Below are 28,000 nucleotides of genomic sequence, written 5' to 3'. Positions count from 1 at the left end.
TTTAAATATCATATTTTAATGAAAAATGGTAGGAAAAGACAATATTATTAAGGTAAATAAGGACTTAATCTAATTTTCGAGATAAATGAAGTATCATAGATAAAATTAATGTTAATTCAAACTATATTACAGTCGAAGAAAATTCGTAAAATATTTTGGCAGCAGTAAATTGAACTTTATTAACTTCCATTTTATAATGTAAATATCCGTATACAACGCCATCTGTCACACCTTCACAGTTATAAAACAGCGCCATCTATTACGACCGCTTTGAACGAGGTCGTGGTTTACAACTGGTAGTTGTGCATGGTGTTCGCATAGATGCCGTGCTTAGACCGCGCAGTCCTCCCCGAGTAGTGTGAATAGGTGTCCATGTCGAGGGGCGCGTGTGGATGCATGAGCAACACCGGCTGCAGGGCCAGAGACTTGCGGGAGCCCGACACTGATGTCCCGTCAGTCACGTAGGCGTTGTTCACTTCACCTGGAACAACAAGACAGCAGCATGTTAGGAGAGATAACATTGATAGTTTCAGTTATTGCGATTTTTTCCTTTTTTAGACTCTAGCCAGCCAGTCTATGCCCTATTTTTATAATCCTTAGTGGCCAAAACTAAATAAGGATTAAAAACTTAGTACTTAGGATGGATAAGTAATATTTTTTACCACGAAATTTTACTTTACCGGCTGGTCAGTCAATTATATAATTTTGGATTTGTGTGGATTTAATATTTTATTTTATAGTAGGTAAATATTGTCTGTCTTAAAGTATGGCCCACCTGATAGTAAATAGTAAACCGTCGCCTATAACCAAATAACACTTCGCAGGGCATACAAGGAAAAGTTCCTACAAAAGGCTATGTGCCCATCAACCTATGGCGTTAAGCCTTATGTGTCTTACACTGGCAACCACGCCTTTCAGACCGGAAAACATTGAAACATACAGAACACTCATAAAGCCATTATTGCATACAGTGCATTGTGTCCAAAAACAGTGAAAACGCGGTGCGCACGTCTCACTTCACACTCGCGGAAAGTTGATTGCTCACAAACTTTTTCCCATCATCCCAATTCATTGTAAAAGTTTAGTACATTGGAGGTAAAGAATTACTGTCAACTGCTAAATGGTATGTAGTAAATAACCGCTTGTTCGAGAAACACTACTAAAGTGGAGTTATTTTGAATGCTCTAATAATAAACTATTATGGATACTGCTATAGTAGTACTTAACAAATAATATTATCCTAGGTAGGTAGATATATAATTATTATCACACGGGTAATATTATTCCATGTTAATGGCAAAGACTCTTGGACAGGATGTAAATTGATCCTTTAAGGCATTTGATACTGAAGCCAACCTTGCAAAATTTACTTATGCATAAACAGTCCTTATTACTACGTGCTTAAGGACTAAAAATCAATAAAATACGCTTGGAATCGCTCAGGCAACTTTGAAGACGACGTTCTTGACACTATTTGCACTCTTATAAGGTAGGTTCTATCTATTTTTTTTAGAATTTTGCTCTAATTGGTTATATTGGATGTACCGAATTCTTTAAGGTTGTACCTGTGGAGGATGGGATGGGGTAAAGTACATCGATGGAAATCAATATAAATCTTAATAACAATTCTTATAACCACATATAAAACAGGTTGCTTTTTAAATAGATTTATATGACAATGTGAGATGGTAGTAACAAAAAGAACACCCGGCTAAGTTTGTTTTGGGCTTCCAAGGCGCGTTTCGAACCCTCTTAGTTTTAGCTAAGTTTACTTATGTTGTTATCACCATCATCTCTATGTATATAAATATACATTAAATTAAAAATGTGTAGGGAAATGCTACCTGCTAATGCTACATCTACCTACACATTTTTAATTTGATGTACCTACGCATCAAAAGTGCCATATATTTGAATAAATAAATTTTTGACATAAATAGGTACCACAATTCGAATATAATACCTTGCTCTCGTCTTATCATGTCAAAATTTCCCAAAATTCGTTATTTATATTAAGGTATGACCGAACGCTTGTCTGCGAGCTCCAGTAACTGACAATTTGGTCAGAGTGCCTCAGAGCGAAAATTATGAGAATTTCTCTCACTCAGATGGAATCGCTGACCTATCCAGTATCACTTGTTATGTAATGCAAACTGTCATATCCATTCCTTACGATGCTATGCAACTGCCACTGTCACAATATTCGCCTTGCATCAAGACCAGTTGGCAACTTATTGGGAGCTGGTAAGAATACGTATAATCGCGTAAATCTTGAGATCATCACTTTTGTTTATTTATTGCATGGAAAAGTGACGTTTGACAACAGTGATTGCCTTTATGCCTCTCGCAAGATACGTAATCACCCTGCGGAATTGGCAACGTCCAAATCAACCAAAACCTCTTTAACGCATTTTGATCGCCGATTGGCGTAGTGGTTTCTAAGTCCAAGACTGTAGGTTTGATTCCCACAACTAACAAAATGTTTGTGCGATCAACGTGAATACTTTTCAGTGGGTGATGATTATCTGCAGCATTATAAGTAGGCATGTATATTATTCAGAAATACTAATCAGTTATCTTAGCACCCATAACAATAGCTACGCTTACGTTGGGACCAGGTAGTTGGCGATGTATAAAATACAAAGTTTTCAATTACTACGTACTTACCGTCTAGTGATAACCGACAATTATTCAATACTTTACAATGGATTCTTGGAAATGTTCATTATTTTGAACCGGTTACCTGCTTATTAAGCGTGAGTATGATTCATCGCTTAAAAATTTGCATCAGTAAGAGATTGCTGTTTTGTCTAATGTGTATCTTTTCTTTTAGCGTGTACTTTTTTACTTCTGAGCAATAATTTACTTTGGGGCTAGATGAAGATGTGTGTATTGTCTTGTATATTTATTTATTTGTTTTATTTCCTTGTTGTGCCCTGTACAGATTCCGACGGCCAAGTGGCGCAGTGGACAGCGATTCGTTTTCTGAGTCTAAGGCTGTTCGATTCCCACGACTGGACAATGTTTGTGTGGTTAATGTTGTTCAGTGTCTGGTTGCTTATTAGTATTTCCTATAATACTGCCATAGTAACCCTAATAGACCCATAACACATGCTACGCTTACATTTGGGCTTATTAAACAAAAACTCCAATAAGTATTTTTTTAATTAGTGCTCGTCCTATCTAACTGTTTTCCGCGTTCTTCGTCCGCGTTTAGGTAATAAGCCTTTTTACAAATCTTTTGTTTTCCCGCACATCTACTCTTAGGGCACTGGCAAACGCGTGTAAATATTAATCAAATAATATACGTGTAATAATAAACGGGAGTAAACTTCTCCTTTTCCCTGTTGGCGCGCTTTGGCTGGTGGATACGTTTTTTATCCCTTGTCAGGGGTTATAGGTAATTTTGTGTTAGTCTCCGCCCATTCAACTAACTCAATGCCAAAAATCAAATTCATGGTCGCCCTAACTAAGGGCTCAGAGGAAGGAACAAACAAATAAACAACCACACTTTATCACAACAAAACACACAAATGAGATATGCTATGTACTACGGCCGCATTTGTTCTGAAATTTAAAAATATTATTTTCCCGGGATGAAATGTATCATAATATTTCCGTCTCCAGGATGCTTCACCAAGATAACTTAAGCGGTCAAGCCATGCTTGTTACCTAAAATATACTAGCTTTCACCAGCAGCTTTCCCAAATAAATAATCACATCTCCAGGATGCAAGCTACACGATTGGCAAACTTCAATGACAGCTTGTTACACGTTCCTGCTAGTCGTTCTTTGGCGTACGTAAATTCTTTTACGGTAAAGGAACTGCCGAGGGAAATAAGACAGTCCAAATCATTAAATATCTTTAAATCGCGGTTAAAAGACTATTTCCTGTCTAGTACTTATGTAGTAAAATATCTATGTAATTTTATGTGTCTGTTTAAATGGAAATATGTATTTAAGTTTATATATTGATATGTAAATTATTGGCTATTTATACACACATATATATATATGTGAATAAATAGCCAATATATATATATATATGTTTAACTATGTATATGTAGTATTAGTATGTATAGTATTAGTAAGGTATATAAAATAAGCAAATTTGGATATTGCACTATCCCGTTTTATGTATTATTTTGCCTTTATGCATATGTTTTGTGTTTTATCGTTTATTTTGTTAACCTGGCTTTCTATTTCTATGTGCAATAAAGACTTCTTCTTCTTCGGCAAATAACAGACAAATTTTCTGTAAGTTTATTTTTCAAACAACCGGGCAAGTGTTATGCCGTGGTGATACAAGTTGGAAAAATTTTACATCCGACGTTCTTTTATTTTATTGGAAAAAATTAAGGTGGCCGGTATTAAATAAAAATAAAAAGGGCAAACAAGTTAGTAGGTAATCCTCTTAGGGCTCGGCCGGTGCACGGTGTAATCCTCGCCGAGCGAAGTTGTCATGACATAAATTCCTGTAAGTGGGCCACCGCTCAGTGTCATTCATATTCCTTGCACGAGTCATGCGTCTGCCATACACTTTGTACACACAGTCCGACATGTTTTTTTGTACCGACTACTGGCTTACTAGATACTTACTTAGATAGTAAGTATTTACCTAGTACGCCAAGTAGTTGCCATAGTTCATCCACTCAAATAACTAGTCTCAGTACACCGAGCTATTTTGGAAACTTATTTACTTACTTATTTTATAGCTATTTTCCCTCCTTTTGTTATAATTTTGTAAAGTTTGTTTTAATTGTAATGGAAGAGCAGATACTTCTGACACAGGGGTAGTAATACTACTCTTAAAAGAAGACTTCAGTGATGTATTGATGGCATTTTTTTCTTTCCGAAATAAACTTTTTTTTTTGTAGGAAATTCCGCGAATCGCGACCGAACCGATAGTCAGATAGATACATATTAAATTAATGGATCGAACTATTTTATGCCGTTTTTAGGTAGGCAGGCAGCCAGATGAACTACCTTCGGCATCGGGATTTCTGTACTTTAAAATGATTTATGGCATTTAAAAAAAAATTCTACCCAGATCCATGATTTAACGTTCTAAAGCCACACTTCTAAATTTTATTGAGATGTTCGTCCAGACTGCAGAGTCATACACATATCGTAGAAGTACTTAGGTGTAGGTGGACCTGAGTTTATATTACTTACCGGATCAGTTAAAAGGTAAGCTATAAATTTTTTCGCGTCACGCTTGTTATGAACTCGTTTTCAACGCCACGCACCGTGGTCCGTGCCACGCTCTCTGTGTATGAGTCTAGAGTCTAGGCGAACATTATCTTAAACGCAGTACACAGACTTAAGAAAATACAGAAACCTCATTCAGCCATTATTGCATGCAGTGCATTGTGTCCAAAAACTGTGAAACCGCCCCGCGCACGTTGTACTTCACACCCACGGAATAATTCTAGCTCACAAACTGTTCCTATTTTCCCATTTTATGATAAACGTTTACAACATTAGAGGTAAAATAATTACTGTCAACTGCTAAATGAAATAAAGTGACTAACCCTCGGAGTGAACTCGTTTTCTGTGTGTACTCTGTGACTAAGTTGCTATCTACTTGCACGATATGTGAAGGACTTAGATGTCGCTGTACGAGTATGTTTGTATAATTCTGGAGGCTGGGCGGATCTACACTATTTGATGTAGAGCAGGAGTTAGATTCGTCACCTCCCACTTTTAAGACTACGCTCACGAGACGTTCGTCAAAGGTACGAAATAAGAATAATAATGTAACCCTGTGGGATTTGGGATTTGTGGGATTGCGGTCTGGGACGGTGCGTGGGCCGGTTTTTTTAGTGGAAAACCATAGCCTATAAATATAGAAAGACTTCACAGGGCATTCAAGGAGCACGTCCTGCAACATGCCGCCCCGTGTCCGTCAATTTGAAGCCTCATATGCCTGTAATCACACCGGCAACCACGCCCTTCAGACCGGAACACAGCATTGCAACAATGCTGCTTAGCGGCAGCAACAAGCATGGCGGAAGTACTTCCCCGGACGAGCTCTGTCACAAGAAGCTCCACTGCGGCTATACCTTTGTAGAGCGAGGAGGGCGCGGGGTAGGCCGTGTCGGGCTGCAGGCGCACGTGGCGCGTGGCCAGGATGAAGGCCAGCGCCGCCAGCACGACGCCGTCGAGGCAGCCGATCACCGCCAGCAGGTACGCCCAGCGCACGTGGCAGCGCCCTGCGGACAAGCCACATCCGTCACGACCAACAGCTGCCGTACGGCCGTACAAGTAACTTAGTAGAAGTAACTTAGTTGTATTTCGTTACAGTTTCTTGTAGGTTTTTGAAGTTAAACTTCTTTAGCGGCGTTAGGAAAAATCACGGGCGTGAAATTACACCATGTAAAGAAATGCGCGCGCACATGGATGGTTACACGATTTTAACAGGTGGTAGTTGCGAAACCGAGTGAGAGGGGAATACATCGTCTGCCAGCTCACTGTTTACGATGCGCGCGCACACCGGCACAAAAACCGGCAGGCTGAAGTTAGCTATAGTCGACATTTTAGTTTTCCAAAAAAGGTTTGACAACGTACGTTATTTGAACATTATTGTACAAAAATCTTAAATTTTAATGTTCAATGAAACTCGGTGGTCCGATAATGAGATAACTAGATAATGCGTTATAATAAAACTTTTCTCTACAAACGTAGAATAAAGCGTCAGATACATTTTTGTAAAGATTTCTAAATTGATACGCCAAAGAAGTATAACTTCTAACGGGTGTACACAAACCCTTTTTTTAAAACGTTTTCACTACACCACGGAAATGTTTAAATCGGGTACCTAATGATAGGTAATGCGTAGGGAAAAAAAGCAAAAACTAATTGACAAGTTAGGTTATACTCTTATGTATGAGTTGCCTAGTGAAAATAGCTTCGATTAGGCGTTATTTACTCAGCATTGTTCGTCGATAGTGAAAACGAGCATAAGTCTTACCCACTGGGTTATCATGAGCTCCACTGTCAAAGTATACTGTTCTGTTCGCGTGGTATAGTTGCAGTGAGTGGAACATACAGTACACTGAATATGTGTGGAGCTTGCAAGCTCACAAAACTACTGCATCCAACCTACGTAAGGACGTAGCCCGCCCGCACGTAACGTTAACGTAACTCCTTAGTTACGTTCAAGTTTGCGTGCTGCGGGCGACCAATAAAAAGACTTTTGCTCAAACGCGCACCTGTGATTGGGCGTTCGCTCGAATTCATCTTGAATTTAGCTAAAGACGTACTCGTATGTTGGCTACCTTAAAGTGATATGAAATTAAGTTGTTAATGTTAGAAATAGGTTTAGCCCTTAATTTTACATTTCCTCTAACGCTAGTTCTCAACAGAGATGCAGTTGCTATGACAGCATCTGGGTAAGCAACTGAGGTTACAAAGTCCAGCGAGTTACGGATTAGGACTGCAGTTCGCAAGTCGCAACACAAGTACGCACATTGCGTCACATTCTTTTGCTAAGTTACCTATATTGTACTGGTCGGCGGTGGGCCCGCAGGTCTCCTGCACCGCGGTCTCGCTCCAGCCCGCGGGGTACACAGCTACCCCGGCGACCAAGCACGCCGCTGCAACAAAAACGAATAACATTAGAAACCTCGCCTTTTTGTGACGAGTATTTTATCTAAGCCAGAGTATTTTAGCTAAAGTAGGCCTATCACAGGTACAGGTAGGGTTTATACACATAAGTTTACATTCCTTAACATATAACTAGAGCTAAGAGGCTTCCAAACGCGTCGGTCTAAGTAGAACCATAACTAACTTAGCCGGGTTTTTTTATTATCACCATTTCACAGTTAATTAATTTTTTAAATTATATTTAATAATTATGAAATAATATCTATATATATAAAAGGCAAACGTCCAGCTCTAACCACTTGACGGATCGGGCTGAAATATTGCACACAGATAGTTATTACAAGGCATCCTAAGAAAGGAATTTTGAAAATTCCATCCCAAAGAGGGTTGAATGGGGGATGAAAGTTTGTATAAAATCCTTCATTTATCAATTTATTTTTCAAGTTACGTCCATGAAACTTTAATGTAGATGGTTTTCGATTAAAAATAAAGAAATACGTGTTTCACAAATTTTTAAACTTCCAACTCCAAAGTTATTAAATAGGTGATGAAAATTTATATGAAACTTACTGTTTTTTAAGTAATTTACGTTCATATTTTTCTATTAGCAGCAAGACTTTTTTTAACCTTTGTAGTTAAAGTTAACCAAATCAAAAATTGATCTTAACATGAGCGAAGCCGCGGGCAAAAGCTAGTTATTAATAAAGAGCAATTCTGAGTAGGAATTAGCTATAAACCTCATTTTTAGAGCGTGTTTGTCACTTCGTTACTACGATATATGTACAGCTTAAGAAAATTATATCACTGCCCGTTTTTACTAGGACTAGGAAATACTTAAATCGGATGCCTAATGATTTGGGACATGCGTAGATACATAAAACAAAAAGTTTCACCAGATTATAACTATCGACGTTAGGCGGCATCTAAAGTTACGACACTGATTCAGCGGTGCGTAATGTTTAGTAAACTCGTAAACTGACATTTGACAGATGTCAAACACCGATATAAACTTTGTTTTTTTTTTAATAAACTTAAATTCATACGAAAAATATGATAATACTAACACAAATATCACACCTTGTGGCAAGAATCATAGACAAGTTAGGTTATATGAGTTGCCTACTGAAAATAGATTAGGGAAAGGTAAATGTATGCCTAGGAATCTTCTTAGATTAGGTGTTACTTACTTAGGCATTTTTCCTAATTCGTCTTTAGTGAAAACAGACATAAGTGATTGTTTATTTGTATGCAAATCCGTAAGAGATGGAGTACATCGTTATACTGAAGCAGTTGCAATAATATAACATCACATCGACTTACGAACCATTAAAACTGGCACAGCGAGTGTATCATAAAGACATTATATAAGTACTAGAAACGATGATATATGTGTGATAATAAAAATGATTGCTACGTCACCGGCTGTAATAGCTATAAATTAGAAATAAAAAAAGTGAAACTCGCGGAGAGAAACAGCTGCGATTACGTGAAAAGGCAATGAGATGATATTTTACGGTGATTTCCAACGAAAGCGATACGCGCTGATCGGTTCATCCACGCTCCGACGGACCTTGCAGAGAAACCGTTGTAAAGGGAAAGGGTTAGGTCCAATCGATTTCATAAAAGCGAATGAATGAATACAATTTTATTGTACACCACATAAAAATTACAGAAAAAAATATAGATAACTAGTTTACACGATGTATACAATGATGCTGCCTTGTCATAACGATCTTTTCCAGGCAACCGATGGCGTAAAACACTGCTCAAGACGAGAGGTAGTTGGTGCATATAATTATATAGAAAAATATTTTATACACCTATATATTTATACATAAATACAATATATGTAATAAACTTGTACACAATATTATATACATACTCATAATAGTGTTGTATTTAAAGAACTATTAGTTTCAACTTCTTTCTTTTTTTTATTACATTTATTACTATCCACCCCCATAATGCACCTTTTCTGGGGACAGCTCAAAGCAGAATTGTTGCGGCCTACAAGGTGTGGTTGTCGGTGTAATTAGATGCCTAAGATTGGTGGACACAGCGCGGCCTGTTGCTGGACGTGTTGCCATGTTTTTTCAGGCGATGGTTTTTCATTTACCGTGAGGTGGAGCATCTGCTTGATCCGTCAATTGTTATTTGATAGAATAAAAAAAAAGTATTCGAGCAAATCCTTCGGATACGGTAACAATAACTATTAAGATTTTAGTGATACTGAAACACCTAAATCGCAAGACTTGGATTAACATTGAATGGATTGATTTTCGACTAACAAATATCGCAACGAGGCTACATCACCCTGTATTTATAAAATAGGTTAGAGATTTATAAACTTTACTTCTCGCCAAGCTCCAAGCGTTTGACTAATCAGTAATCAGTGTAGTGGCCTCCTTGCCGCAAGGTAATTATAGGTATTAAATAATTCGTCTGAAAAAAGCATTTATATGGCCATAATTTTCGTATCGTGTATCCTATCATTAGTTAGGAAATGATCTTCTTATCAATCATCTACGAGTTGAACATCCTTGAGGCAACAACAATACAATACCAGCTAACGAGTAAATCTATGAGCGAACAATACAATGAAATTCTCATGAGTTTTTTCGCTGAAGGCTTCTTACTTGATTGCAATATCGCTCGTTGATTTTGGTCATTTTGTTAATATACACGAAGTTTGTCTGAACCAACTACCGAGTCCGCGGGTGTGTAATAGTTTTGCCTTACGACTGCAGAGGAGAGTTTTTGTCATTCCGCTAGATAGTTTCAACTTTCAAACTTGTTTATCTTAGTCGTTATTTTTTTGTCTTTGCGTTTCCGGTTTCCGAAAATGACGTGTAATATACTAAAGTTTTGCTCCTATTGCAGACGCAGATCAGTTTTAGCAAACTTTGAAATTGTCGCTTTTTCCATTGTCACTTTAGAATAGTAGGAATTGCTTTTCGGTAATAGAGCATTGAACATTGAACACTGAAAGCAAAAATTGCATTAAATTTAGTGACCGAACATAACATTAGAGCCAAAATAAAAACTATTAATGGCTTTGACATTTGGAACAACCTATTTGAACGTTCAAAAGTACCGGCTATGTCGTAAATATAAAAGATCACTAAAATTAGTTTCTTGTACAAGCAATATGCAAGTTGTAGATATGTACAAACAATATGCAAGTTATTATCTATGTGCTTAAAAGAGCGAACGAGAAAAACAGCTAAAAAGCCTTTGAGAATATTTGAATTCGTCTGTTTAATCTAAATATGAAGAGGGGTGCTTAAGCTTAAGAGGCTCTTGTAGGAGAACAAAAATTGATCGTTCAAAATTCAGCAAAATTTGAACAGAGAACAAGAACAACCATGAAAGTATAACTACATTAAAAATCCCGAGAAAAACCTCGGATAAAAGACACAAATCTTTCTAAAACAAATATCTCATCTTAAATTCCGTAAATAACGCTGTACCTACCCAAACAGATTTAATAAACTGATGAAAATGAAAATGAAATTTATTGTTAAAATCTTCGGCAGTTTACAATAGTGTTGGGAATCCTGAAATAAGTTTTAAAATAAAATCCGTGTCTCAGATATGATGATCAAAGAGAATACAAACAAAACGATAGCATATTATTTAAATTATGAATTAACTTGATTAGGTAGTTTAGACACACAAGACGTTTTGATACGGCTCACTTGGCTTGCAACTAATGAGGCTCAAGCAAAAAGACGAGTATATTAGCAACGTGTGAGAAAAAATGAAGTGAGTTAGCACAGTTATATTAATTTCAATTCTTCATTTACGCTGTCTGTATTTCCATGGGAGAATAGTTTAATGAGAAATGTTTCTTTAACAATATCAAATGATCAGAAACAAAATAAACGTGATTTTATGATGTAAGACCAGCATATATAATAGGTTATTATAAATCATAACACGTTTATAGTATCGTTTAATATTGGCATATTTGTTTCCCAACTGACAAAATAGTAACTAAACAAGCATTCTTATTATAAATAACTAAAAGGAAATAACCAGCCAAGTAGAACCTAGCCCAGATTAAGTAACTTTATTACCATTAAGACTTTGGGTGCCTACAATAAGTAGGTGCATACCTGTTACTATAAATAGGTAGCCCAAGTATACCTATTAAAAGTTTAAAACATGTCATAAAAATTCTCAAATTCCTGCAATTCGAGTAACCTATGTATAGTAGTTAAATTATTTGTATTTTTAAAACCTCGCCACTTCGTCATAATGTCGACTTTTCCCGTTTCCATCGCGGAATAAAGTAACTCAGAAAACTAACAATGTATTCTTGCTACCTGACTGAAGAATGTGAGAACCCGCAATGTGCACATTCTTCCCCAAATCCTTAGGTCAACTGGATAAGAGAAGTTTAATGTATTCAGCGTCAAAAAGTTGCCCAGATTCTTCGCTGTAAAATCGAGTACAAATTGTCAAATACGAGTATGTCCAGAATTCAAAAACAGACAGAACCTGTCGTTCAAATACCATACTAACCTATTGGGAGGCAGTTACTTCGAAATCTACCTACCTTTTTATATAAATACGTTGCGTGCAAAAACTAGCTTATTCAATTGGCCTTTTACAGAAGTTATGATTCTTCATAAATTATCTTAGACGGGTAGATACAGTAAGAGCCTACGTAACGTCTGTGCGTGAATAAATCCGTAATGAGATTGGTTTTGATTACCCGCTCCATAAATCGATTTTATTAAGATTACTTCTATGTTACTTTCGTTTGCTATTTCAATGGGATCTTAATCTTATGCAAGCATAATATTAAAGTTACTCTAATCTGATTCCACTCTTATCTTGTGTAATATTTCAACATATTGAGCAGACCGTAAAGGTATTTAGAATCTGTTCACTACTTGAGGCATCACCCTATTGGGTAATTCCTTTACCAAGTAGGAGAACGTCTAAACTCTGTCAACGTCAGACAGCATTTGACAAACAATATAAATTTACGTATGTAATGGTAGGGATCGAGTTTTAACATAAGAAAAAACTGTCATCAGTAAAGCAATAATAGTTATTACCTAGTATTCTGCACGAGCACGCAATATACGAAATATGTGAAATATGGAGGTAACATAAGACACGATGCAGATAATAACACGTTGTCACGTATCTCGAGAATTTGCGCCAAATGTAGATACTTAAATGGTGATATCGTTAACACCTTGTGTAACATATGAAACTTGCTTTCTGTGTCTTTATGTTACAGAAGTTAACCGACAGTTCACACTTTTTCAGAGATTACATGAGCATAGTGACCATAACTTGCTACTTAGTGTGCTGATAAATAATGGTTTAATTTTGATAAAGAGCAACTGATTTTCTTGTCAGCTTCTTGGTGAATCTGCATTCCGAACCAGTGGTAGAGTCACTACAAACAGACAAACTTGACGTTTAGAAATTGCTTCTACAGGAAGCCAACTTGAAATAAGTTAATTTTGAATATTTTGAATTTTGATAACCTCTCTTTTCCCAGGGTAAAAAGACTTGTCTAATGCTTCTTGCATTGTTATGTTGTGTCCTTTGATTTAATATGTTCAACAATGAGATGAGCAAATAAAATATAACTCTTAGGAAATAGGTTTCTTTTTTCAAAGATTCAGACGAACGCTTATCTAAGTCAGATGAGATTGGTGTCAATTTATTTTCAGACCAAAGTGCCTTAGTTCCCAAATTTTTTAGATATTTTTTTTTTCTTAAATATATAAATTCTTTTTTGCTTTCATTCTTTTTCACCATCTTTAAAATAATTTTCACAGGTGATCTTTTTACACCATCAATCCATTCTATTTTTTTGTGGAAGTAAAAAAAAAGAATTTCTGTGAAATATTCTAATATATCAGAAGATATTATTCTACATTATTATCATTCTGAGATATTTTAGAAAAAATGATCCGAAAAAATAATTCATTGACAGATTCGAAAAGCCAGCTACAAACATTTTTTATTACGAAATACTATAATCAAAGGTTTTACCCTTTTCCTTTTAATGTACACCAGAGCGAAGCCGGGTCGGGTCGCTAGTCATTGAATAAGTATGAAATATGATTATTTAAATACAGATATTTCCTTACACTTGCTGCTAAGCTAATCGCTCTGCTTCATGTCATATTTTGTCTCTACCAACCGCTGAAAAAATTGAAAGTGTATGTTGTTCAAATGAAACCTTTGAATGAAAGTGTTACATCCGGCTAGTATCTAGCACTTTGTAATAGGTAAGTACATATAAGTAGGTGGTTGCGGCTCATATCTTTTATTACTATGATTTAGTGTTACATAAGAAACGTTCTCTTAATGCTCTTCCATCTAACATACTCGAACCTATTCGACAATTCGTGCGTATTTTATTTCGGCAGTAGGTAGGCGATAGTAATATAACTGAGCACTATCGACATTTAATTGTGCATTATTGAATGATGGATGAATTGCCACCGAATATACTTGGCAAAATAATAATCAGACTGAAGTGGCATTGGACGGGCCATGTCTGTCGTAGAACCGATGGACGTTTGGGTAGACGTGTTCTGAAATGAAGACCGCAGATTACCTTCAGCCTGTTGGACAGCGGATTGGAAGTGGCTGGATGAGAGAGAGCAGTGAAGCCTTCGGGCTGATGATAATGCTAACCCGTACCTACTTACAAATATTAATGCGATTTTTTTTAAATAACATTCGTTCGTAATCTTTGGTCGTCAACTAGTCGTATCGGACGATATCAAAACCCTACACTTACCGAGTGGTCAAATTCAACTACTCATTATGTATTACGGTATGTTATCTCTGAAATCTGTATTGTTTAATTAGTGGACGTTTCGATGTGTTGAGCCATGCTCTACTTTTATTATTTGATATTTTGTAATACTAGACCAGTTGCCGTTAAAGATTTCTTTAGATATCTTGTACAATTTGAAATTGTCCTTCCGCGTTTTCATTTTGATAGTGGTAATTGGCTTTTAGTTTTGCACTGTGACTGCGTATCGTAACTAAAAATAATGTACCGATTTTAATGAGTGTTTTGACGTAATAAATTAAAAAAAAAAAACTGCGTTAGGCAGTATTAACCGCTCCGGCAGGTTGTCAGAGATTTCACGGCTACAGGCCACAAGGGCGACCAAAGTCACTATGAGACTGATTTTTAGATAAAAAAATTACAACTGACTGCATTAGATTGATAATTTAAAAAAATCATTTATAATTAACCATTGATTTTTTTTATTAAATAGCAAATAAGTAGTACGTGTATACATTTATCCTGCTGCGAATTCTTCAGGAGATGGCATGTGAGCGCGAACTCTGGCACACCTGTCTTTGTCTATATTGAGACTTTTGCGTTTACATGCGATGTCCTTTTCCAATTCACCTCGATACTTCATCAGTTCTGACCTGACAACTTCCGCTTGTCTCAACTTATGTTGCAGGGACTCTGATGATTCCTTTATAAATTTGGCTTCTGCCATTAAAGCATACTGGGCCTCATCCCGACAATTCTCAACATTTGGTCGGTCATAGTTACGACCATGCAGTCTGGTCATAACACATTTATTCCTATCTTGTATGTTCCTTAACGACTCTTTAAGGTGATCTATAAGATTTTCTATGTCAGCTGTTTTCTGTAAATTTTCTTTTAAATTATCTTCCAGTTTTTCGCACATTTGTTCTGTCGCGTCTATCGTTTCAGCAAGTGCAGCATTTGTTCTATCTGCTTGTGTTTTCATATCTTGACTTCCTTTAATAATGGTTGTCATTAAATCTCGACGAAGTCTCTCAGATCTCTTCCTTACTTCTTCACAATTTCTGATGCTTTCTGAACAATAATGGTTCCAATATTCTATCGAGGTGGCATTCTCTGGCCACCTGGTGACACCAGGGTGGGCTAATATTAAATTAGACTGTGGAGTCAACGTTGAATTTAGTTTGTCAAGCTTTAATGATATAAGCTTGTCGCTCCAGTCAAATTCTATAGCAGTTTTTGCCGCTTTATTCATTTCAATTTGCGCTTCGGCTTTTGCTAAAGTATCAGTAAATACTCGTCTTATTTCTCCCACTATAGCTACTTCTTTAATCAACTCCTGCTCTGCATCGTCTCTAACTAAGTCGGGTTCATATCTACCCGTGCGTAGCTCCAAGCATTCTCTAGATATAGCTTCAGGCAACATTAATATTCTACAAGCCCCTTTTAATCGCTCTCTATTTTCATCTAGATTTCTGAGCTCCTCAGTTATTCCTTCCACTGCTAACTGAACCTGTTCTTTCCAATATGACAAGTCTTTTATTCTACTGTTCAGCGTCTTATTAGAATCGTTGTGTTTTTTATCCATATTAATAAAAGTATTTGCAATATCTTTCTTAGTTTGAACTTCTAAATCTTTCGCCTTATCGGTCGCTCGTGGAGTCAGTGTAAACTTATTGTTCTTCCTCCATTCTCCAGTAGAATATCGGGTTATTGAATATTTGTCAACAACAGGTCTAACGCCTGTCATGCCAGCTTGTGGCGACCAATCTAAGTGACCTGATGCCCAAGGCCCAATGGGGCCCATTCCTAGGATATCTCCACTAGTACTGTCTGTAGGTTGGGGAAGATACTTCGGCGGAGCACCAGGAGGGTACAGTATTGGTGTTGGTGGATTAATCATACCTGGTACATACGGTGTGGCATGAACATTCTCAGTTTTGGTAAGAGCCGCCGTTTCTTGTTGCTTTGTTTCTTTCTCATGCCCTCTCTCGGTTGGACATATATGCGGACAGGAATATTGATCATTATTTGTCGTCATAATGTCTTGAATTTTAAATACTACTTACACTAACATAATGAAATTAAATAATATGAAAAAGTTAACGCATAATTACAGTGATATTTAAATGAAATGTCAACTTCAGACGATGTTTTATTTATTGTATGACTGCCAGTTACATTTAATTCAGAAGTGGTTTTATAACTGACCTTTATTATCCTACTAATATTATAAATGTGAAAGTGTAGATCTTTGGATGTTTTTTACTCAATCACGCAAAAAAGGCTGAACAGATTTAGATGAAATGACCAGACTAGAATTCCCCTGCCGGGAATTGAACCCGGGATCTCCTACTTATATTCATAGTTTTCACCGTTGCGCCAGGGAGGACGTTATATTATTTTAAATTATGTGCGTCAAACAAAAATATAAATTTTGCGACTCCACCATATTAAATACACAATAGCTAAAACGCAAAACTGCAGCTATTTTTTTCTATTACACCGCAAAAGATAACACTGGTGAAAATTTTATTCCATTTCCTATTACTTTCACATTTTCCATTTCTTTTTCTACCCAATTCTGAAGTCCAACCAGACGAAGTCGCGGGCAGAAGCTAGTGTTACGGTAATTTTATAAAGTGGGTAAATAATTAAACCTACGAGTAAGTTCATGACATTGAGTTGGTGGGTATTTTGATATAAATATGGGTGCATTTTTTATACAATTCAGTACATGGACTCGAACGATGCAAAGATACCTCTCGGTGACTTAGTCGTTTATCACTAGTATAGCATAAAATACGTCAGTGGGTTCTATTAATTATTATCCTCATTGCCCCACCTTTGTTTTCTAATACCTTTAACTCCATGTTCATGAAACTGTACACATAAAAGATATGTAGAATACGTGGGCACTTCAAACTCACAGTTTGAAGATCCACAGTTTATCCCTACTAATCCCTACCCCTACCTAATATTATAAATGTCAATGTAAGTTTGTTTGTTACGCTTTCACGCAAAAACTACTTAACCGATCCTCATGAAACTTTGTACACATTTTATTGGAAGTGTTAGAAGTAATATAGGATACTTTTTATCCCGACATTAAGCTCGTTTCTTTTGGGAGAGGGGATGAAAGTGTTTTTCGATTTTACACCATAACTCCGATAAATTATAACCGATTTAAATAATTATTACAATAGAGGTTATAATATGTGTTTAATTTGGCCCAATCTTTGTGTAGATCTGATGAATGTGGTTGGAGATAGAGGACACAACTCCCCAGCGGACAGCAGCAAACCCCTCATTTAAGGCTTAGCGATACTGAATACTTTTAATTATTTTAGAACTACAACTAAATTGAATGCCAAATCAAAAATCAAAAAACAAAATCAATCGCTGACGAAGTCGCGGGCAACAGCTAGTAAAAAATATATATTCGTTAGATCCCATGGAAGGTGGTGGCATAGTACCATTACCACTGTTTCTCACTCTCGTGGGATAGTTATTGTTTTTTGTTCATTGCAATTCTTGCTGTACTTGCGCCTAGATTCCGTGTTCCGTTGAACGGTTTATCTTTTGCCTCTTTGAGGCAAAGATTAGTTCTATAATAAGTATAACGGTTATATCAGCATTGATTCGCAATGAGCTGGGAAGTAACAGGTGTATTTTCATTGCAGTGAAAGAGTTATAGTCGCCTATAGCTGATGCTATTACTAACCTATAAAGTCCACTATTTACTAAAGGCCTCTCCCAACGGGAGGGTTTGACTACAATCACCATGCTGGTCAGAAGGAATGGGGATTGCAGTAATGCACCTGTATTCTGGTTTGCCGTCACCAAAAAGGCACTTGCTATATATTCAGCTTCAATTTCATGCCGTCGTTTGCTTAGAGCTAACATACACAATCCTACTATATATATATATATATATATATATCCGTCCTAATATTATAAATCTGAATGTAAGTTTGTTTGTTACGCCCCCACGCGAAAACGTCTTAACTGATCATCATGAAACTTTGTACACATGTTCTTGGAGATATTAGTAGTCACATTGGATACTTTAATTGAAAAAAATATATATTTGTACGAAAGAAAGAAAAATGTTTGTCAAAAAATCTCAAAATCTCATACATGACTATAGGCTATAGGTGTCGACTATGTAGCAGTACGCAGCATCCCAAAATTACGCGGGCGAGTAATATTATAAAATAACGGCTGAACGGATTTGGATGAAATTTGGCATGCACGTAGCCTTTGACATGCAAAAGAACATAGGCTACCTTTTATCCCGGGAAATGTGAGAATACAATGAAGTATTTTTGATATGATTGATTGTATTATTTTTAAAAACTCCTTTAATATCATGAAAACTTATAAAATGCCTATTCAACAGTGATCCTTAAAAATTGTGCCAGGTTCCTAAAGTTCGAGTTGAAAAATTTTTTCAACTCCATGTTTTGACCAAAATCATTGGTTGACGACTTTAAATGTTGATTGTGATTTGAGTTCCCACGAGACGTCGAATTGACACGGCACGTTCAAATAGCCGTTGGGAGCCGCTGGAAACAAGCGGCCCAGGACCATGGATTTTGGATCTTCCTACAAAAGACCTATGTCCAGCAGTGGACTTCAATGGGTTGAAGTGATGATGATGTTATATTAGCATCTAGATAAGCGTGTTTATGTGCATTTTTCAAACGCTTAATTGCTTGCCAGTATGTCTTTATCGGTAGCGTGGTAACTAGCCGCGAAATTCAGAATATCCGAATTCCAAATAGCCTTTGCCGGGTATCGAAGCCGGGAGCTCCCACATACACAACGCACGACTCGGGAGCTCGCACAACGCGTACAGTTGCGCCACGGAACTCTACAGTACATAATATATATTGACGACAATCTTATCGCCCTTGCATTAAAATAACTATAAGAATGTTCACGGTTTATATAATACTGATCAAATGTCATCTTCACATGCAATTCGCACGGATGTTGCGTAATCGGCACTTGCAGCGCGGCGTTCAAAACAATAAACAGAGAAAGGTTTGGTTACTAGCGTAAGAGCATTGATATTGACAGATTTTACATGAGTTCCAGAGATTGCGATAAAATTAATTGCAAGAATTTAATCATTTTTTATGTAAGTATAGTATACTATTCCATGCTCTATAGAAACGCTCACACAATAAGAGTCTTTATTGATAAGTTCATTAATAAGTAAAAAACCAATATGTTTAATACCTAAACCTGTGGCTAGAACAATTTTATTTGTTGCAAGTTATTTTCCCACTAAATTTTTTTTAGGTGATGTAATCATTATATTATTAAATAAATTATAATTTATTGTACTATTTGTATTCAATTGAAATTGAACGACCATAAAGTAAACAAACAGTTTAGTACCCCGCCAGTTCTGAAGCAGAAGGATAGTGGGAACGCACCATACCACATCTGTCGCGATCTATGTTCAAAGTTTTTCTTTTCGATGCTATATCCTTTTCCAAAGCAATTCTCTTTTTAAGCAAATCGTTCCTTACTCGTTCTGCATTATTCAATTGACCTAGTAAAGATGTAACAGTCTCGTGTATCTTCTTAACTTCTTCTATCAAACCAAGATGAGGCTGATCTCTTACAGCTTCTCCGTGCGGCCTCCAATTGTTTCTGTTATCTAGTCTAGTTTGGGCTAACTTCATTGCAGCATCCATTTTTTTAACAGAATCCTGCAAATTACCGATCAACGACTCCAAATCAGCAATTCTTTGCAAAGTAGTCCTCAAAGTATCTTCCAGTTTCGTGCAAAGCTCTGTGGTTAAAGCGACAGTTTCTGCTAATGCCATGTCGGTTCTATCTGCCTGGTTACGCAGCTTTCTTCCGCCGCTAACTAAGATATTGTTAAGGCTACCACGCAAATCAGCGGATTTTTGACGTGCAGTTTCACAATTTTGTACATTCTCTCTACAGAAAAACTCCCAATATTCTAAAGGAGCTGAATATTCACTGAATCGTGTTGAACCCGGTCTAAACATAATAGTATTAGACTTAGTGTCAAGACTCAAGTTGGTTGCCTCTGTGTTATACGCCATAGTTTTGTCACACCAGTCATATTCTATTCGGTGTTTTGCTGCTTTATTCACAGCCATTTGTTGTTCAATTTCATTAAGGGTATTCTTTAATGTCGCCCTAACTTCACTAACTAAGTTCATTTCTTTTATAAGTTCTTGTTCTGCTAAGTCTGCTACTAGATCAGGTTGATATCTATTAGAGCGAAGGTCCAGACATTCTTTGGATATCGATTCAGGTAACATTAACACTCTAGAAGCTCCTTTCAACCGTTGCCTCTCTATTTCAAGCAACTCTACTTCTTCAGTGATTGCCTTGCACGCTCTTTCGACTTCTACTTTCCATCTAAAAATGTCCCTCGCCTTCTGTCTCAACCGTTTGAAGTTTTCGCCTTGTTGTTTATCAATATTACCAAAAGCCTGCATCATACATGTCTTAGCGTTATATTCTAGGGTACTTGATTCAGTAATAATTTCAGGATCAAGAACCTCTTGATTATGTTTGCGCCATTCGCTGAGGGAGTATCTACTTATACTGTATTTATTAACAGCAGGTCTAGTACCTGTCATTTCGCCGAGAGGTGTCCAATCCACTTTTCCGTCCTGACCAGGTTTTAAGTTGGGAAGATATTCATTGCCTGACGGCGGATGCTTAGATATTTCCGATACCTCTACAGGATTATGAGCAGCAGTTGCTTCTTCTGCTGAAGTGACTGCTGCATTTTGACCAGCCTTTAATTCTTGTGCTTTCTCAGGAGTTTTGGTAGCTTTTTTAAAAGCGCCAATGTCTGTGCAAACTTTGGGACATTTGTCATGTTCAGGGAAAGAATTCATCATGTTTATAATTTATCCCAAATAGGTTTATAAAAAGCAAAACAAATTAGGCATCAAAAAATCATGTAAATAAATAAATCAAATACCACCAAATGACACTTGGATAACAATGTTAATTATGTCAAAGATAAAAACTAAATGTGTGGTTATTCTTTTTGGTGTACTATATTTTAGCTTCTGCCCACAACTTCTTCTGCGCGTATGTGTTATGTATATATGTTAAACAAAGGCTACTTTTCCTGTACACTTACATCTATGTTACAGACAAAACTCGATTATAGAAAAAACTCAAAACTTTATACAACCAAGCGAACAAAATGGTGCTTGTATATGACATGTGATGCAAAACTTTCTTAATTCAAACAGGCCTGTAACTTGGAGCCTGTATCCATCCCTTGATATTAGATATTAGAATTAATTTGATTCTGTTGAGTGTCCTGCGGCACCTTACTTTTAGCTAATTCTTAAACGTGCACATCTGTAATTTACCGTTATCAGGCAGTCAGTTATCGCTTTCATTAATATTCTCTTTTCCCCGGTGGACGGTGAAAACTTGCAATTTACAATATCCGTTGGTTTCTAAAGGCCACAATTTTCTAAGTTGCAGCAGTTTCACGATATCGGTCCGTTTGCTGACCACTTTCTAATTGATTTTAGTGTAGGCTTACACTAGAACTTGATTTCTTGCACTTTCATTTCTTGTGCTTTAGTAAATTTACGTTGCTTTAGTAGAAGTACGATCCTTTACGTTGTCTCAGTCAAAAGTCTAGTTTTTGGCGAAGGATGTTAGGATATAACACACGTGTTCAAGTTTCTAACAGTTTGTTACGTATACGGCTTTAACATTGCAACTAGTTGTGCAATCAACTTTATTTATTTATTGATTGGTGAAAATTCTAAAGACAACGATGTAATGACATTATATTCGCTTAATAGATAAATTGAACAAATTTTAATGTCTAGTATGAATGGTTGACTTGCTAGCTAAACCTATCGGTGTAAAAACGAAAGTAAAGAGGCAATTGCGTCACTACGGTTGATGAATTTGTACTTAATGCTGTAGATGGCATGAGATATTGCTGCAACATCGATTTGCCAAACCATAACAATAATTGTAACAATTTTTTTTATAAATTTTTAATAGTGTTTTTTTTTAAGCATTGTTAAGAATAAAAAAAAAAAAAGAATAAATGATGGATTATAATCGTAATAATAAAACTAATAGTTTATAGATAAATGTATATCAGTATAAATTATAAGGTATGGTGTTTTGGTAAGGCGTTGTTTTTACCATCATCATCAATTCCACCGATTGACGTCCACAGCTGGACATAGGTCTGCTGTAGGGAATTCAAAAATCCACGGTCCCGGGCCGCTTGTTACACTGGTAAACACAGCGCAGCGGCGGTGTCGCCGATCCAGCACCTTAAGACTCCAAAGTTCATCGGTTCTTCGAGCTATGTACCCCGCCCTACTACTTACTCTAGTTATTCTACGGATCTCCTCATTTCTGATTTGATCATAGCTCCTAGCATAACTCTCTCTATCGCCCGCTGATTGATTCTGAGCCTTCGTCTGAGGTCCGTAAGTCATCCACCCACAACCAGTCTCAGGCACTGAGATATTATGGATGAAAAGATGGCAATGAAGTCAACAATGAAGTATCCCGAACGCTGCCCAGGCGAGTTGAATTCGGCGGTTCACTTCTTTCTCGATATTTGATCAACGTCAACATCATACAGTATCAAAAACTAAGTAATACTACCCGACCCGATATAAGCTAATTTAGATTCCAAATAAATGGCAACAAACCTCCGCTAACCGTGCTATATCTAATGCGATAAATAGCATCCAAACTCACTTATCCCCCACAATTGCACTCTTATTCATGGTGTACCGCAACAGCGCGGGATACAGTTCCAAACCCGTATTAATGATACTAAAAAGTAAAAACCACTAGTTCTAAGCGTTGACCTCATTGCTCAGAGACCGCTAGACGACCGGAAAAATGCGTACACGTTGTAACCTACAAACCTCCGTGTGATAATCAAGTTACAATCTACAAAGAGTTTTCGAGGAAAGTTGGAAAATAAATAAAATAATTTTGGCTAAATCTACCCTGAGTCAGGGTGGCTCGCAAAGATCCGATTAAATATTATAATTATGATTGATTTTGACCTTTAAATGGAGCTAGGAACTAGCTAGTATTTTAATCAGGATAACTAGTATATTGTCTTTAAAATGTGAACTTGGAGGAGTTACTTTAATCATTGTACTTATTTAATAGTTAATAACAAAACTGTAAGCCACAGTTACATAATTAAACAAAATTATTTCATATTTCAATTTCTCAATCGAAAACTTTTTGGTAACATTTGGTTCGGAAAGCAGATTCTACCAAGCAAAAGCTGGCAAGCAAATAAGTAGTTCATTTCTAACTGAACTGAAACTGTGATTCCCAAACTAATACGCGTTTCTTTATAACTATACTCGTAGTTCCTTCGAAATCTGGAACTATTCACTATAGCAGGTAGTCATTAGACTGAGTAAAAATCTAAAATAGTGTAATGATTAACGAAAAAACTGACTGGCTGTTATGCCGAGCTCTTCAACGATAGCAATAACTTATGACCCAACAAATCGATTTCCCACGATCGTCAGTATTGCATTAACTTACTGTTGTTTTACTGCAACTGACAGTTAGTAGGGTGTTTGCAAAAACTAAGCATGATCAGCCAACGTCATTATTTTAATCTAGGTACCTAGATGGCTTTTAAAAAGTGTCGAATAAACTTTGCGCGGTTTACATTCTTAATGAATAAGATATATAATACGCTACGAGATCATTACTTAGGTATTTATTAGAATGATAAGTGTCTGTAAACGTGAATAAATGAACAAAAATACCTACTTTTGTCACTTATTTTTAAACTCATTTAATCCATTTTACGTGACTTTAAAGGAATGTAAGGTAGTTAAATGTCAGTCATAGGTCTTGCTATTACCTATCTGGCATCTAGAAACTAGATATAACTATGATAATAAAATAATCGTGAAAATATGCTATCCTTATTTATAAAACTTTTACGTGGTGAGATAATATTTAGAAAACTATTCAAGGAATGCAAATTACGTGATGGTATTTAATACATGATATATCTTTATCTTTTTCCCAAGAATCGATTAGTGCTGCCATTTTGAACTTTAAAGTCGGAATTCTTTTGCAAGGTAGAGTAGATAGAGAACACACCTGCCCATAACTAGGGCTGATTTAAAAGTAATGTTGTGAATAACTCAGGGAAAATTAAGGACTGTCATAATCTAGGCTATAGGGTTATTTAAGTCAAGAGTCATTTCAATTTTGCAATAATCCACAGTTTCAATATGTAATTGGTTAAGTGGAAAATCGTTGTTTGCAAATTGGTCATTGACCGAAATCGTTGATCAACTTATGTAAATTGTAATTTGTATTAAACGTAAGCTTATAGAAAAGTGCTATTATAGTATAAAGGACTACGTAAACGATAAAAAAACTTGGGTGTAAATTATTGCTCTAACCAGGTTGCTCTTCTAATAATTTAAAATGACATTGTGAGATGGTGATAACAAAAAAAAAAACACCCGGCTAAGTTTGTTGTGGGCTTCTTCTTAGACCAGGACGCGTTTGGAACCCTCGTAGCTTTAGTTTTAAGTTTACGAATGTGGTTATCGCCATCATCTCACTACCGTGTGGTTCTTATGTACGCATCAAAAGTGCCACCTGTGGGCCTACTTGAATAAAGATATTTTTGACTTTGACTTTGACTTTAAATATTGGAACAGTCTACCGCTGTTCTTACTTCTTCACTAATCCGTTGCAGATGGATTTAAATGAGTTTCTAAATTGTATTTATATGACAGGAATTATTAGTTATTCTGCGATTATAAGAATAACGCTCATTGGAATACCAAGGTATCAATGGATCAACGAAGTTTCAACTGGACAAACTTTTACCGTTACAGGCATAACTCAAAGCTTCATCGGAAACCAAATATTCTTACTGCCCTAGCAGAGTAACCTTATATACGGCGTTTTGCAAAATTGTATGAAAAGTTCAAGAGACAAACATTTGTTTGATGATAAGTTTCTTGTTTCTGTCTTTTTGCGATTCGATAACCCTATACACGCCGGATACTTGAAGCAACACCTGTCTAGCGCGGCACAACTACCGGGCACTGCTGTTGCCTCATTTCTGCACATACAGGACGCAGGATTTACAAATTATAGAGAATTCCGTTCAAAGTGTGCTGACTGTGAACTGTCGTCGATAAAAGACAATGGTAAAATGGCACAATAAATGACAATACACCGTAGCTCCTAGTGAAGCACAATGAAACATTTTGAGATTCGACAGCAATCTCAAAATGTTATTTGGAACTGACAAAAGGCTTTACGATAATTCGACACATTTATCTTTAGGTGCCCCAGAAGACGTGCCTACAATATTTACTATTAATTCGGTTCAAGATTGCTATATGATTGTAAGTTGTGACCATCAGAAAGCATCAATCAACAGTAATAAGACATTTGACAAAAACAAAGTACCTACCTAGATACGTCCTACGGTACTCTTACAGGGGAGAATATCTGAATTTTGCTTGAACTTTATAAGCTTAGCACATACTGAAATAAAGTTCAAGTAATAAACTGTGCTCATACCGTAGAATGTCATAATATACCTAGGTACTATCGACAACATTTTGTAACTGCTTCTGCTAAAGATTATTTGGAAACTTCCATGAACAAAATCTAATTAAAAGCAGTTTATCTAATTAGGAGAAGTTCTAGAAATCCGCGCTGTTATGATGTAGTATATATTTTTTTAAAGTTTATACCTAAATAAAGTAAAACTAAGAAGGATGAAACCAGTTATTCCGTATCGACTATACAGTCATTTAACGCTATTTATAAGCGTGATTAAATGCGCGTCAATAGGTCGAATGTTACGCCTAAGGAATTCCTTTGTAATTGTTGCCATTTAGTCTAAGATTCTTTACACATATTTTACACGTAGGTACATGCAGTAGAAAGGGAGAAGTGATGAACTTGAAACAATGAAACTTTGAGTTAGAGATGAATGATTTTGTTATGAGGAATGATGATACCATCTCACGTAGGTATGTAGTGCGAGTATAACAATAAATGTACCTATATTTATACGCTCCCCTATATTTATACCTACTCCTTATGTAAGTCGGATATAAATAACAAACACAAAGAAATAAACTGAATACAATAGATGACGATACGATATCGCTATAGTTAATATTATCTGTCACGTGACTTTTCCATCCGATATTCTATACCTAGGTAGGAACCCTAAAATTCGTAACAGGATAAAGAAACTATCTGGGCTATCACTACTTGAATGGATTTTGCTTGCTTAAGTTGCGTGTGAAAATGTTCAAATATGCAAAACAATTTGCAATGTAACGGTTATAAAATTTATTATATCGCTCGATTGTCTCGATACGGGATCGACAATGCAAATGCAAGGTCAGTTCCATGTTCCAACAGACTAGGTATAACTTTCACTTTTGTGTCACAGAAAAATATTACTGGACAGAAACTAACACCTGCTGAATGATGCTGGTGATTCTATAAACATTTGGTGCGGACTCGAACTCTGTCTCCATGAAAGGAAAGCCGAAGCCTTACGCACTAAGCTATCACCGCTTTTTACATTCTATTTACGCTCAATGAATAATACTGTCTAGTTCAAAGTTCACACTGAAGGTTTTAAATCATCGAATGTTATGGAAGAGAAAACAAGAAGTTTTTGTATTTGTTAATAAGGTAGGTAGGTACGACGCTCCTTACTTAAAGCACGCGGACAACAATCGTTAAAGACGACAAGGAAAACCATTACTTGTTATTTATTTGTGCGTATTTCATAAACTCACCAGAAAAGAGCTGCAACCATCCGCATATGTGGAATACTGTCGTCGACTGACAGAAGAAAAACAACAGCATGGCACAAATGGTAAACAAGGCCAGAGCGACGGCTGCACCCACTAGCACCGTCGCCACTTTGAACACAAATCCGTTTATCGACATAAATTCGTCCAGCTTGCCCTTACACTCCTCCACGGCTTCGTCCGCCTGGCAAACCTGCCACAGACCGAACTTCCTTGGATACTCGGTCTCTAAATCTCCGATCCATTCTGGAGTTACGAAGGCGACAACGCTTATAATCGCGTAGCAAATCGTGAATATGGCCCAAAGCACACCAATCGCTTTCGAATTACGGACGTAGTTCGTAGCGTACAAATGTGACGAGTCCACGTATTCGATTTTGGAACCCATTTTGGTTAATCACGTAAAGTTTATGTTTACTATTGGCACATTTTTATGAGTAAAAACTGGATAGTATGTTTTGTGGAACACTGTTTACGCACAGATCGATCAAAGAACTACTATGAGACACGAGTAACACCACTACACTGAAGGCGACAAAGCACTAGGCCTCTCGCCGCGCGCCATTCGACTGAGTGAACTAAGTGGGGATAAGTAATAATTAAGCTCATGATACTCACTTACCTTGGATCGTAAATAAAAGAGTTCTAAGTAGTTACATGTATATTTTACAATAAGCGAGCACTGAACCTTTATAAGATTTGTAATTTCAAAAACTTCTTTTTTCCTACCGTTCGTTTGCTGATTTACTTCAAAACG

The 28,000-nt window shown here is 36.6% G+C and overlaps 3 protein-coding genes across 3 annotated transcripts; all 3 read right to left on the bottom strand.

The window, feature by feature from the left end:
* Positions 1-5: 5 nt before the first annotated feature.
* LOC120637952 (LHFPL tetraspan subfamily member 3 protein) lies at positions 6-27,816 on the bottom strand. The gene is made up of 4 exons (XM_039910045.1): positions 27,229-27,816; positions 7,500-7,598; positions 6,066-6,215; positions 6-481 (listed from the first exon to the last, which is right to left on the bottom strand). Exons 1-4 carry the CDS (start codon positions 27,629-27,631, stop codon positions 288-290), a joined length of 846 nt encoding a protein of 281 aa, XP_039765979.1. The 5' UTR covers positions 27,632-27,816; the 3' UTR covers positions 6-287.
* LOC120637941 (tektin-4-like) lies at positions 14,885-16,482 on the bottom strand. The gene has a single exon (XM_039910018.1). The coding sequence runs from the start codon at positions 16,425-16,427 to the stop codon at positions 14,904-14,906; it is 1,524 nt and encodes a 507-aa protein (XP_039765952.1). The 5' UTR covers positions 16,428-16,482; the 3' UTR covers positions 14,885-14,903.
* On the bottom strand, positions 19,749-21,353 carry LOC120637946 (tektin-4-like). The gene has a single exon (XM_039910033.1). The coding sequence runs from the start codon at positions 21,286-21,288 to the stop codon at positions 19,789-19,791; it is 1,500 nt and encodes a 499-aa protein (XP_039765967.1). The 5' UTR covers positions 21,289-21,353; the 3' UTR covers positions 19,749-19,788.
* Positions 27,817-28,000: the final 184 nt, after the last annotated feature.

Source organism: Pararge aegeria, chromosome 1 (genome assembly GCF_905163445.1).
Source record: "Pararge aegeria chromosome 1, ilParAegt1.1, whole genome shotgun sequence".
NCBI lineage: Eukaryota > Metazoa > Arthropoda > Insecta > Lepidoptera > Nymphalidae > Pararge > Pararge aegeria.
Note: the sequence above shows the minus strand (reverse complement) of the source record. Positions and strands in the feature narration are given on the sequence as shown.